The sequence below is a fragment of the Pleurodeles waltl genome, chromosome 3_1 (assembly GCF_031143425.1).
Source record: "Pleurodeles waltl isolate 20211129_DDA chromosome 3_1, aPleWal1.hap1.20221129, whole genome shotgun sequence".
Taxonomy (NCBI): Eukaryota; Metazoa; Chordata; class Amphibia; order Caudata; family Salamandridae; genus Pleurodeles; species Pleurodeles waltl.
Window position 1 is genome coordinate 402,510,256 of NC_090440.1, and position 14,719 is coordinate 402,524,974.

At 40.0% G+C, this 14,719-nt stretch overlaps 1 protein-coding gene across 1 annotated transcript in view; it reads right to left on the reverse strand.

Annotated features, from left to right (window-relative positions):
• STRC (stereocilin) overlaps nt 1-14,719 on the reverse strand; it is a 293,114-nt gene that overhangs the window by 20,966 nt on the left and 257,429 nt on the right. The window contains exon 26 of the mRNA XM_069221443.1: nt 2,029-2,176. Within this exon, the coding sequence (XP_069077544.1) occupies nt 2,029-2,176 (148 nt within the window). The remainder of the gene's footprint in view (nt 1-2,028; nt 2,177-14,719) is intronic.

The window sequence follows — 14,719 nt, forward strand, 5'->3', positions numbered from 1 at the left end:
ACATGTTCGCTCTTTCATAGCTTATTATGATCATCAAATAAAAAGAAGGCAATTGACGTTATTTAGGGGTCACCAGGGGTCGCAGCTGCGACCACTGACTTGCTACCCTTGTCACTGCCTTTGCGACCCCTGGCCTCATGAGGGGCAAGATCAGTGCCTGCACGGAGCCGTGGCTCGTCCATAGCTCATCCTTAAGGATGTCCGTTGGGGCGCAATTCTCCTCGTTTTCTATAAAGTTTTATTACACCAATAGTGAACACAATTACATGTGTCACTATTATTGAAATAAAAATGGAGTACAATTAGCTGAAATAGGACTTTCCCTGACAGCTGAGGTAACTAAAGATGCTTTTAAATGTATTGTTGTTTGCAGGTGAGAGTGTGATTATGTGAGTTTGTATGTGTAAATGTGTGTGTATGTGAAAGTGAAGATCACAGAGTGTGTGATGCCACATCTGCCACCCCTGGCATTTTGGTGAACTGACGTCTGTGAAGAAGGTGGTGCAAAGAATACGAGCTTCTCATTAAGCATATAAAGCCCCAAAAACTAGACAAAAGGCTGATCTGATAGAGGTCTTAAGACATTATTTAATATTTCACAACTTCAAACAACTCTGCAGCTGCATTAGAATTCTGCAGATTTAAAAATGTTTATGCTCTCCTTAGTAACACATTTTGCCCAGTTTGTATAGTTTCAGAAATGCTCTAATCCGGAAACAAGGATCTTAAGCAGAAACAATGTCATATACAAATACCAATAGACATGGAAAAATGGCAAAAATATGAGAAGAATACAGCCGCTAGATAGTAAATTCGTGAATTTGCTGGAGTTTATGTGCATGTGGCCACCATTTTCTCATCAGAAGTCGGTGCTATTTTAAAAGCTTCGAAAATTTCTGTAAATGTGTGTTTCACGTACACCAAAAAACACCCCAGAAGATTAAAAAAATAAGAGGCCGCTGAAGGCAGCAATGAAAGAGCGCGAACCCTGCGCCCAGTACAGACTGTTCATGGTGAAAGGCTTGCTAGGCAAAGCAGTCTGCTCATGCGGGTTGGTTGAATGCTCCACCCTCAGCCTCAACTGTGCAAGGCCAAAGGCTGTGTGCTGCAGAGGTTGGCCTCAAGCGCCTGATTAGGTCTGAACTTCCAAGTGAAAGGCTGGATACAGTACATCTTAAAAAACACCAGAAATCAACTTTAAAAAAAATCTAAAGTTAATGATTAGTTAAGGAACAAAAAACATTTGACACTGTACATGCATTCTGTGATTTCACAAGGATTGGCTGCACTGTGTTTGGCTATTGCATGATAAAACATATTTGAGTTCCTATTAAGCAAACAAATACTGTTATAGGAAATCACACTCTTATAAGAAGTGCACCGTGCCCAAATGAAACCATACCCTTCGGGCCCCTGAGATGCACGTAATAGTATAATACTCCTCCACAATGTCCTCCATGATGCTTTTTGCAATAACAACAAAAGCAGAACATGAAAATATTGTGCCCAAGCAGGTTCTAGCCAAATAAGGGTTGGAAAGTATTGCATCTTATGCTCCCTAACTAATGTTAACAAATCTATTCATGTGGGTAAGATAGATGTTTCAGTTCATTTTGTTTATGAATCATTGTTGTCTGGTAGGTCAGTCCAATTTGTTCCAATGCAAGAAAATGCAGGATACAAGTCAGATGCATTGATTTTTAAATGAAAGCCCAGAACAGGAAACATGGTGTCCTTCTGTTATGAAGTGATCATGCAACCGTATCCGGACAGTAACACTGCAAAACACAGACAAACCGTAACACTGCAAAACACAGACAAAGCCATCACATGACAGGGCTCTTACACTTAAAGCCCACGCTGGTTAGCGTGGTACTCTCAGTTTATTTCATTATGTTTAATAACCAAGACTGTAGCACACATTTTCTTCCAGCAATTGCACGTGTTCATACCTTTAATAATGATGATACATGTATATGCCGTCATTGGAATGTATAATGCATGAAAAAAGAGAAGGTAAGCACTCACCCCTGTGTTCGTGCCCGACTTCCCCTTCGTACTGAGCACTTTGCACCGCCTGTCTTTGTTCTGGGTTTAGGTGTTCAAACTGTTCCGGGGTTACTGCAGCTGCTTGCTCACTAGTAAACATCACTAGCTGGGCTGGAGTAAATATGACCTGGCGCACACACACAAACAAGAAAAGCTTGATTAAATTGCGTACTCTATGGTAAAAAATTGCTGCATCATGTTTATGATATTGATGCATTTGTGGTTGTGCCCATGCAGAATACTGTATATGCCAGCGTTTAGTTTACAAGGGTGAAATTAAAACAACCTCTAAGCTCTTTTTTACTTTGAGTGTATAATGTTTAAAATCTTGCTGCTCTTGTTTCGTAATTGTAGATCACCTCTCCCCACACCCTCCTGAGGGGGGGGTGGTGGATCATTTTCCAAACATCACCACTGTGATTCTTTCTCTAGCGCTAAGCCTGATGTATCTATAATATCATGTTCTGACTAACCAGATCAGTGTTAGTTAACATGGTATCCTGCTCCGTAAGCTTTTACACCACTCTTTCTAGTTCAAGTATTAATCTTCCAGCAGTATCTATGCATTTCAGAATATGTATCTTTTAGGTATTGTATTTACCTATGCTAAGCAGACAGGTAGATGGTGGGAATACCTTTCCTCATGTTTTTCACACAAGAAGAGGAGGAAAAAATACTTGATAATAAATGACACTTATGAAACATTATCAACTCAGTGTGGTTGTTAGAACTCAATGTGGTATGATTTTCAATGCCTAGAATTAAAAATGTTTTTAAGAACAGTATGTGCCTCATTTAAAAATGCTCCTAGAGGAATTGTTCAGATATAGTATGTGTACATATGATTCAGTCTTCAATTAATGAATAAGACAACTCCGTACTGTTAAAATCCAATATATTCCTCAATAGGATTCAGTAAATAAAAAAAAAATGTACAACAAATCCAACAAAAGTAAATCTCATAAACAACTACACTGTATATAACCCCTCTAGATCACCAGATTGAATCACAACAGAAGATCCAGGTAGGGGTTATAACCCTCCACATGACACAGTCCGGCACAATAATTGCCTGGTTTTCAGTCCCAGTTCAAGCAATATCATGGACTTTGAATTCAGCTTGTCAAATGAGAAGGTCATGTCAACATTTCGGCCTGTGGTGGTAGTAAGAGATCCGCCGGACCATCATCAGGACTCAGTGCTGTTAAATAATACAACAGGTTGCAAAAATAGATTCTGTGGCAACACACCAGGGGACTTCAACCTTTAAAATATGGGACCGCTAGCGTCTGTCGCCATCCGCATCCGCTCAACACATGCGAGTCAAAATCCTAGACCAGTAAGTCACTGGTGAAATCCTATCCCAGTGGGACTATCTTCATTTTTGGTTTGTTTTTTTATCATACACTTTTGAAACAAATTAGAGATGGAAATGGTAAATTAATTGCTTAATCACTTAGAATTCCAACAATTAGCATTCCATCTTATCATTTTTAAGCTTGTTTATGGCTTTACAGATGGTACAAACCACATGCAAATCAGTCTTTATTTCGCCACAAAAAGGCAATTTGATTCAAACTGCCAGGAAATGTCACATCTCAATTAGAAAATATGCCTTTCTTAGGGTAATCTGCGAAGTGCAGTAATAATTTAAAGGCACAGAAAGTTCAGGACCTATGACTTGGCATACATGCCCATTCTAAAGAGACCCTCTAAAACATGGGTACTCACAAACTTTTTCTCTGAGCCAAAATGACAGTCTGGTTTGTGGCCAAAGGTCGCACCGATGGGCCCGTGGGTGGGACGGGGTCGGACAGGCCTACTAGCGTAAGTAAAAAAATTGCCTTTTCAAACCATTCCTAGACAATGCTGTATTTCAAAATCAGATATAACTACAAGGCTACAAGGGGGAGCTTTTCAAACAACTAAGGTAGGAGTGAAGAAGTGAATACCCATGAATGACCTTTCAGAGATATGCACACTTTAAAAAAACACACTCTATTGACATTTTGATAATACACTTTTATCATCAGACAACAGCAATCACAATAGGCAATGTAAACCTCATTAACCAGATATTCTGCACAGGCCCAGTGCAGCAGAGGGTTAACTGATTCTGAAAAACAGGTAAGGTAGAGACAAATATACTAAGAACTTATTTTATGCTTCACATCTCCTAGTAGTGTCCTGTAATCTTGTCCTAAATCTGAAATGGTAAGCCTCAAGTGATGATTCGGATGTAAGTCTGTAAGTTTATTTCTGAGTTTACTCTTCAAACTTCATGTGGAAAATGAACTTTCACAAACATATGTTGACCCAAAAATGCAAATTACCTCTGGGCCACTGTAAAAAGAAAGCACAATTTTCCAGAATTCTTCTGGTGCCCGTCTAAAAAAAGATACTTTGAGAACTGAATTGTGTGCATATCAATCTGCTTAATTCCGTGCTTGTGCCCTTTTCATGCTAATAAGTTCAACCACTTCAAGATTTCATGCATTCACTCTGGGTTTTCACCCAGCCCAAACAGAGGGATGAGGGCTCCGAATTGAGGAAATCCTATTTTGACCTCCTCAGAAATTTCCTGAAAACATAAACCCAGGTTTAGCATTGTCAATATTTCTTGTGCATTTGGAAACCTTTGAGTCCCTGCCAACAGTTTGGAAAGTGGTTGAAGTCAGCATCATCCAGTTGTTCTTTTAATAGCACAAGCTTACTTTCAAATGATTAAATACCATTAATCATAGAGAACACAAGCTGTTATTTGCCTTGCAGCATCAGATGGAGAGCACTGACATGTGCAAATAGATCTAAAAGAATGTGGAGCATTATGAGTCATTTCACATCCTTTAGTTCTGGGAATTATTGACCTTTACTGTTTACAAGGTGTTCAGTTTCAGGAAACAAAGCTACAAACTGCTCCAAAACGTTCCCTTTGCTTAGCCATTGCACTTTAGCATGCATCAAGAAGTCTGTATTTCAGCTTCAGAATCCTACAGCAGTGCTTTTAAAAGTCCATAGTTAATGGGTTTGGTACTAATACAATTAACAGTTTTCACTGCAAGGTTTAGGACATAATTCCGTTCTCCTGGCTTTAATTTTGTGCACACAACTTCTTGATGAATAATGCAGTGGTAGCCTGCAAAAGCCTGTCCGGTGTGATACCAAGCTTCTGTCCAGCCTATCATGGCAGCAGCCCCTCCAAGTGTAATGCTGACAAGATTTTTAATGGTATGTGATATGTTTCAAAGACGATACGGATGCTGCCTATTATATCCAGTATATCGTCTTCTCTTGTGTCCCCTTGCAAGGTAGAAGGTAGAGGAGTTCTTCTTTAGGATGAATCTATTGGTCCAGATACCTCACCCAAACTAATAACTGGGCCACATCACCTATATCTGTTGACTCATCCATGGCAATCCTGAGAGATAAATAGATACATTCTTTATTGCACGATTAAGTAAAATCATTACAATGGAGCTCCTAGATGCCTAGCAAGCACGGTGCATGATTGGATGCTCACAAATAAAATGCTGAAAGGGGGGACATAAAAATGACAGTTAAAAACAACAATTAAAAAGGAGAGAGCGTTAGCTGCTAACAGGTGAGGGCTAATAGGGCAAACATCCAAATAACAGTCAAAAGCAACAATTTGAAAATAGTGAAAGCGAGAACCCTTTTCAACAGCTGCCTAAAATGCTCCCTTTACCCCAATCTACATTTCAGAACATTGCCAACATTAAGTGCATTAAATGAAGGTACATTCAAAGGCATATAGTGCTAATTTTAACTCAAATGTGCATTCCAGGGCTAGGCCCATGACAAGAGAAAGTATTTAAGGGATGCAATGTTTTGACTGTCTTATTGACTTTTGGGGCCTGCGAAAGAAGATGAACTTTCCTGCTATCCCGTGGGCAAAGCTGCTCTAGGGGTGTGTTCATTCAGTGCAGTGGATTGAGACTTTCATTTTTAGCAACATATTAAGGATTCAGAGTATGACACAATGACAGGTGGTGAAAGTGCAATTGTCTGTCAGAGTCGTCAAGGTTCTAACGAAGAACAATCACTCTTTGCTATGATTTCCTGCTCCTGGACGTTTTCGCCTGTTGCCTCTATTCTATGTGCAAGATAACAAAATATTTGAAGGCCTATTAAGCAAATACATACTGTTAAAAGAAGTACACTGTTATAGGAAGTACATACTGCCCTTATGAAGCAATACCCCTCAGGCCCATGGGAAGCACAGCAATAGTATAATACTGCTTCACAATATCCTCCACAATGCTTTTTGCAATAACAGCAAAAGCCGAACATGAAAATATTGTACCCACGCACGTTCTAACCAAATAAGGGTTGGAAAGTATGGTATCCTATGCTCCTTAACTAGTGTTAACTGGAAGTGGAATTCAATAGCTGTAAAACACCGATTTCCTTGAAAATGCTGGCAATATAGATTTCAGATGAAATTTCAGCTACTGAAAGGAAACATTTCTTCACCAGCTCTGTCTCTGTGAATGGCTTCTTATGTTTGGCCAGAAAGTAGCATATTTTGAATGATGCTTCCGTAACAGCCTCAGATTTCTTAGTCTGACAAAGCAAGAGCTTCTGCTGAGAAAGAGACTGCTTTATCAATCCCACACTTTTGCAGAATGCAGTTTTGACTTCAGTGGGAAGTTCACTGTGTATTCAGAGTGTTGGGTTTTATTGTGCCACTCCAGATTATATATTTTAAGAAAATTTACTTTTTATTTACAAGCAAACAAAAGGCTTTCTCTTTTGGGTATTCAACAAACAAGTATTCTTCTTCACATGCTGCCTGGAATGTTGTGTGTTCACTCTGTATGGATTTGTGTCATTTGCAAGGCTTGATACCTGACTGTAGGCCATTGTAGAGATCTCTAGCTGGTGTATTACTGTTCAATAAGTAACAAGGACCAGGAATCAGATTTTAAAATGAACAACCGATGGACAGACACCATCTCATGCCCGAAGGACCAACATCGTCACACGGCCGACACATCTCACAACCAATACGATCTCACCATTGATGGACCAACACCTAAGCGCACGAAAAATGGACTGGAACCTCGGCTCATGACAAATGGACTGGCACCTCGGCTCACAACAAATAGAACATCAATGCTTCTCGGCTACAGACCTCTGTGTGCAATACCAAAGCAATGCTATTTGTTTAAAAATACATAGTAGAGTTTAAAAAGTGAAGCATGTACATTGCAATTAAGCATTTAACTTTTAACACACATATTGGCCTTGGTCCATTCACAGAGACCAGAGATTCACATTATAAAAAAGGTTTCTTTGCAATTATGTTTGTAACTTGCCAGGTATACCAGCATCATACACACACTGCTGAATTATAAGGCGGCAAAGAAGAGTGATAATGATGCCAATGAGTAAGTACTTGACAGGCTACAGGCCCCTTGTTAGAGTCTTTTTTAAAGACGCAATAGGTCACAAATCAACAGCGCATGCGAGCTGCCTGTAAGCTCGATTAAAAAAAAAAAAAGGTCACAAAACTAAAAACAACAGTAGAAAAAATAATTCCAGAAAACCAAAATGATACACAACTGCAGCATATTTTAAGGGTGATAAATAAGGATTCAAGACAATCATTTTTGTGTTATTTTAAATGTATCAGATGTAGTATTGCCACACTTTCCAATAAAAAATAATAGATATTTGCTCAACTCTAGAAGTGATTTCTTTTGGTTGGGGCAGAGGTGAAGCCTAGAACGAGCACGTTCACACACACTAGCACACACACACACACACATTTATAACAAAGCGATGCCCTTTCAGGGATAGAGTGACGCATAAATTATGCAAAAAACAAGAGAGAACTCTGGGCAGTTCCCAAATTTAGGTGGAGAGCAGCTCCAGCAAGGAGCACCCTGCAACACCAGTGACACTCTAGATTTGCTAACCTCAAATGTCTGCTTATCTAGCAAAAGTTTTAAGCATAGGATCAACACAGTGCTATCCACGCCGAGCTAGAGAGGGACAAAGTCTTTTGCCATTTGTACAGCAAAAAATCTTTAAGCATAGGATTAACACAGTGTCATCCTCAGTGAGCTGTAAAATGATAAAAGCCATTTACTACTCGAGGCACAGTATTATAGCTTTGGACTGGTCAAATACCATCCAAGCCAACCTGGAATGAGTAAAGCAACCCCTGACACGTGTTTCGCTCTCATTCCTTCCTGTTATCTATATGACATAAATGCTTCTTTGTTTTATGGAGATGTCCTCGTATTCCTCAGATTTAAGAATGTGATACCAAAATTGGTGGGAAGCGCACTGGGAGACCCTTTGCTAAGCTGTCCATTATCATGCCAAAAGGCGGGAAGACCTTTGCATACTACTAAGGTGAACGTTGTGGGCCAAGCAAGTGGAGCATCCAGGTGATTTGCACATTTACGTACTTGTAGCAACTTAAAGAAAGAACCATGGACTCTGCTCTCACCAGGAGAGGACAAGAAAGAACCGACTTGTCACAGTCACATGCATTCACCTCCACAAAGGATTTCAGAATCGCCGCCAAAAAACATACTCCCTGGGCCAAATTGAGCCCCGTGGACCCCATCCCCCGGTGCACACCATTTCTCCTGGGTGCAATGGGATCCCCACGGTCCCGGCAAGCTCCCCACCTCCTGCGAGAGCCGGCATTGCTATTGCACACAGAGTGCTGCTAAATATGCAGCTCACTGTGTGCAACAGCAATCATTTCGTCTCTTTCCCTGGGCAGGGAAAGAGATGAGACCTCTGCTTCCATTGGGTGGGAGCACTTTGGCAGCTCTCGCCCACTGGAACTGGAGTGCTTTCTTTGGCTTGGTGGGAGCTGTCAGATCCCACCATGCAGAAGCAAACAGCTATGTCTCGGGGGTAGGCACCCAGGGACATAGCAGGAGCCCGCCTTGGGGGGTAGCGGTCCCCAGGGCCATGTATGGTCCCCTTCCAATGTTTAATTTAGCCCTGGGAAGGTGGTGGTCTGCGGGGCCAGGGGTCCTCGACGGACCCCCTTCATTTATTTGCTGTGATTTGCCTTGGGAAGGTGGCAGTCCCCAGGGCTGCGGAGGGGCCGTACAGGCCCCCTGCATTTATTTACCATGATTTGTCCCAGGAGGTGGCGAGCCCTGGGTCATGGGCAGGTCAAGTGGGCCCACCCCCATACATATCTTGAAGTGTGCTGGAGAGGTGGCATCCCCCAGGGCTACCATAATCTCAGTGGGCCCATGCGCCCCCCTCTTTTTTGCACCACGCCCCATGCCCCTTGGACCTGACCCACCCAGGGACAAAGAAAAGGAAAAGCACAGGAGACTGTGCCTTTTTTTTTTTAAATCTCAGAAAAATTAGCTGATCCATCCGTGCATTTTTCCGAGATTTTTTTTTTAAATTATGGTTTTAGCCCCGATGACCCTATCCTGACCCCTTTTCTTTCTTTTAATCTTATTTTGTGGGATTTTGTGGGATTCGGCTGAAGCCATGTCCCAAAATGGCTGCCAACACTTCCTTGTTGAAGTGTTGGTAGCCAATCAGATATCAGCATGGGGACAGTTGGATCCACGGAGGATCCAGTTTCCTAGATATCTATATATTTTTAAACTCTAATATCTCAAAAATTACTGAACATATTTACACCAAATCACAAAAAGCATGCTTTTGGATCAAGAGCTAGCTTTCTGCCAGATTTGTGTAATTCCATCCAGCAGTTCCAGCTGTAGTCGTGTTCAAAATCCTTATGAGAAAATACATTGGAAAAATGTGTTTTAAGAGCCCCCCTTTTTCTCTGCCCCCCTGGATGGATCATCATGAAACTGTCAAGACAGCAGCTGAACCAACTGAAGTATATGTTTTGAAAACATTGTGACGATTCGTCAAGCGGCGACAAAGTTATTAGCAAAGCAAAAAACGCTATTCCTATAGAAACTAGGTACTAACTATAACTACCTACTGGCTATAACGTACATGAAACTTTGTAGACCTGCTGCCCCTGTATACTTTTGGTAGGACTAAAAACTTTGTGACGTTTAGTCAAGAAAAAAGAATAAAGGGGGGTTCCCAAAACTGGCTTTAAATCCAATGGACCATAGATATTTGTATGTCGCGTAGCGCAAAAACAGTCAGCTGGATTTTTATGAAGTTTGGCAGTATTACATATTAGGGGTGCAGCTGATTCTTTGGAGGTGCTACAGGTAAGTAGAGTAAGTTATAAGGTTTTTCAACATAGTGATATCTTGCAGCACAATACCACCAAAAGTAGCAGGGAAGTTAAAAAAATAAACTAGACAGCATATGTAAAGTGTCAGATTTACTACATGAACAACTGAAAGACCCATTTATGGTCACATGCTAATAGAAACCTATAAACAATACATAACAAATAGAATACACTTTAATCTACATACGTTTTCTTTGCATGCTCTCTGGCTCACAAAATAAAAGTGGATGAACAACCCAAACAAAAAAACATCTTTCTTATGCAGCCCTGTGCAACAATATAGTAGCGAGCTACACAAATTACTATATGGAGAACATGATGATTGGCAAGTAGGAAAAAATAACGATCCTAATTTTCTATAACAACAATGATTGACTTTCATCCACTATGCACTTTATATGTAGCACAATCCTAAAAAACATAGCAAGGAAACTCAAAAAATAAACTAGACTGCATGGGTAAAGTTTCAGAATTACTACATGAACAACTAAACACGTTTATGGTCACATTAGTATGTAAACCAATAAACAAATACAATGGATAAAAAGAAAGAAATCTCATTATATCTGACTGCCACTCTGTAGTTATAATTAGTATTCCTAAAGATAGGAATTCCTTGGATATTACCTCTCTAATAACTTTCCACATGTTTGACCAATCACCACAAATCTTTCCAGACATTTAGCATTTTCTACATTGTGAGATGATGTAAACTTTTGTGGTGAATCGTTAAGGGAGTGCAAAGATAAAGGGGGGTCCCAAAACGCATTTTTCCACTAATGCATTATCCATAGACTATTTTATTTCACGTATCGGAAGAACGGCTGAATGGAATTACATGACATTTGGTAGGATTATACACTGTGGTGCAGAGATGATGCTGTCTGAATACTGCAGTTAAGTACGGTATGTGATTTTTAAATTATAAGGCATTAAATGTAATGACATCTGTCACCGCAGTACTTGCGCAGAATTTCAAACCACCTCGGTACATGGGCGTAAAGATATTTAAATACATACACAAAAAATATATACATTTCCCTACCAATTACTACTTTAATAAAGACCTACTACTTACCTATATCTAAAGCCCTAACACTGAACACAGCCAAAGTGTAATAAAAACAATATGGCTGCCTTTTCATTCTCAAAACACAGTCATTAACCAATTATATATTGGCTTGTCATTGCTATGTACCAGGGTATACTGCAAAGTTATCATGGTATACTTTGGCCCAACATATAACTGAGGCATAGATGTTTTATTGGATTGCAGTACCCTATTGTCATTAATGGTTTTGCATGGGCAATGCAATTCTTAAGTCAGATTTACAAAGGAACGCAAGGCAACCATGCGTGGCCCTGTTTTGATTGGTAAATATGGAGAAATGCAAGACAGTACAATTCGCTGCTTTGCGTTAATCTGCACCCCATAATGTATATTGCTGCTAATTTTCACATCCATCCATATGCCAAGCCACTGTGGCCACTGCACTGGGCGCTACTCAACTAAAAGCTATTCCAATCTACACCTTTCTACTGTACGCCACTCCACTCTACTCAACTCAATTCCACTGTATGGTTTTCCACTCTACAACACTCCACTATATGCAATTCCACTGTATTCCACTCCACTGTATGCCACTCTAGTGTATGGCACTCCACTCTACACCGTTTCGTTCTAAGCTATCCCATTGGACCCGACTCCAATGTATGCCACTCTACTGTATGCTATTACACACTACCTCATGCTACTGCATGCCATTCCAGTCTACACCACTTCACTCTACACTACTCCACTCTACACTATTATAATCTATGCCACTCCACTGTACAACACTCTACACTAGGTAACTCCACTCCATGCTACTGCACTGTAGACAACTCCACTCTATGCCAGTCTGCTCTGTGCTATTCACTGTGCACAACTCCTCTCTATGCCTCTTCAATGTATGGTACTCCGCTATGCGGTACTCCAGTATAAGCTACTCTACTCTATGCCATTTCACTGTATGCCAAATTACTCTATGATATTCCACTGCATGCCACTCCACTGTATGCCACTCCACTTTATGCTACTCCACTCTACACTACTCCAGTGTATGCCACTCCACTCTACCTCACTCCATTCTACGTTATTTCATTGGATGACACTCCACTGTACATTATTACATTGTACCCCATTCAAGTATTTGCCACTCCAGTCTAGACCACTTCACTGTATGACAAGGCCCTGTACCCTACTCCACTATACACTACTCCAGTCAATGCCACTCTACTGTACACCACACCACTATACGCTACTCAACCGTACACCACTCCAGTGTACACCACTTCACTCTATGCTAATCTATTCTTTGCTAGTTCATTGGACGCTATTTCAATTCACCCTATCTGCTCTAAAACACTGTAGTCCACTCTATGACAGTCTATGTCATCCTACACTACTGTTAAATACGCCATTCCACTGTATACCTCGCGGCTCCAGTCTACGATACTTGACTCCACTTTATGAGACACCATGCCACTATACTATGTGACACTTTACTACACTATACGATAGCCTGCTACACTGTACTGTTTTTCACTCGAGTCTAATCTACAATACTCCAGGGTATGACAATAGACTTAATAACACTCTCCTTCACTATACTGTAAGGTACTTCACATAACAACTCTCCACTAGTGACAATGGGCTCTGCAATTTTATTAAAAATAAAGAAAAAGCCATTCAAATTCAATGAAAAAAACAAAGGTAAACCTTAGTTATAGTTAGGAAAACTTATTTCCCCTATACAAAACAAGTTTAACCTACACAAACTTTAAAAATCCTAAAGTTATAGTTATAACTTCCAATTACAATTTATCCACCACCTTCACATTATTATAATTAGTGGACCTCGTTACTCACTCTTTTCAGCTCACCACTCTACCATGTATAAATTGTGACAATGTCATTTGAGAAGTTATGTGTAATTATGGATGCTATGATTTCACATGCTATAAGTGATGTAGTATGCAAGAGTATAAACAGTGCACGGAAAATGTAGTGTGGCGAGTGAGTTGACAAGACTATGTTCTGTGCTGTGCTACTTATAGTCAATTGAGGGTGGAGCATACATTATAAATTGAAGTTATATTTATAACTGTACAATTTTTAATGTTTGCGTATTTTAAGTTGGGTTTGTATAGAAATAATGCATGACTTATTCTTTAGTATAGATTATCCTTAACCTTAGTATTTTTCATTGCATGTTAAAGGTTTTTATTTTACACCAAAAATGTGTTTCAAATCGCAGTGTGAAATGTCATTGACTGGAGTGTTGTAAAGTGGAGTGGAGTACAATACAGTGAAGGAGAGTGTCGTAGAGTCTAGTGTTGGAGAGCAGAGTATAGTAGAGTGGAATAGAGTGAAGTTGAGTGGAGTGACATAGCAAACAGTGGAGTAAAGTGTTATACCGTGGAGTGGCATGGTGTGTCATTTCATGGAGTGGAGTATTGTAGAGTGGAGCAGCGTGTTGCACAGTGTAGTGGTATGTCAAACAGTAAAGCTGAGTGTTGTACAGTGAGGTGTCATGGAATGGAGTGTGGTGGAGTAGAGTGTCATCAAGAAGAGTGTTGAAGAGTGGCACAGAGTGTAGCAGAGTGTTGTAGAGTGTTGTGGCATAGAGTGGAGTTCAGTGTTGTATATTTCAGTGTTCCTGAGTGTAGTGTCATGGAGTAGAGTGGTGGAGAGTCTCATACAGTTCAGTGTTGCCAGTGGAGTATATATTTTTTTTAGAACACTGTGCATGGTGAAGTGGCGAGTTATAGTTAGTGTTGTCTGGTTAGCAAGCTGAAAAGAGTGTGTAACGAAGTCCGCTACTTATAATAATTTGACTGTGGTAGATAAATTGCAAATTAAAGCTTTAACCATTGTTTTCTTTAGTGAATACATCTCTATATATATTTACTTTACATGAGTTAAAAACAGATATGGAAGGATCTAGAGAGGAGACAGAAATAGCTTTGTCACATTTGGGAGTCATTTATGATGATTCCCTGCTGAGTAAATTGAAACACCCATCTTCTTTTTTGCCTCAAATGCCACATGACAATATAGATATGTTCTATGAGGTGGTGATCAAGGATCTGAAAAGAATAAGGAGAAGTACTAGATTGAAGAATTACATTAATTTTACTCCTAATCAGTTTGATATTCTGAACTCTCTCACTAATGATGAGAATATTATCATTCGTCCTTCTGATAAGGGAGGTAATGTAGTTGTATTGAATAGAAGAATTAACATTCAAGAAGCAATGAGACAATTGAATGACAAACAATTCTATGAAGTGGTAGATAACAACGTATATGCTGAGAGTATTACATCACTGTGGTATAAATTTACAAGCTGGCAGGACAAGGGTTTATTGTGCTGGGAAGAATGCTGTCTT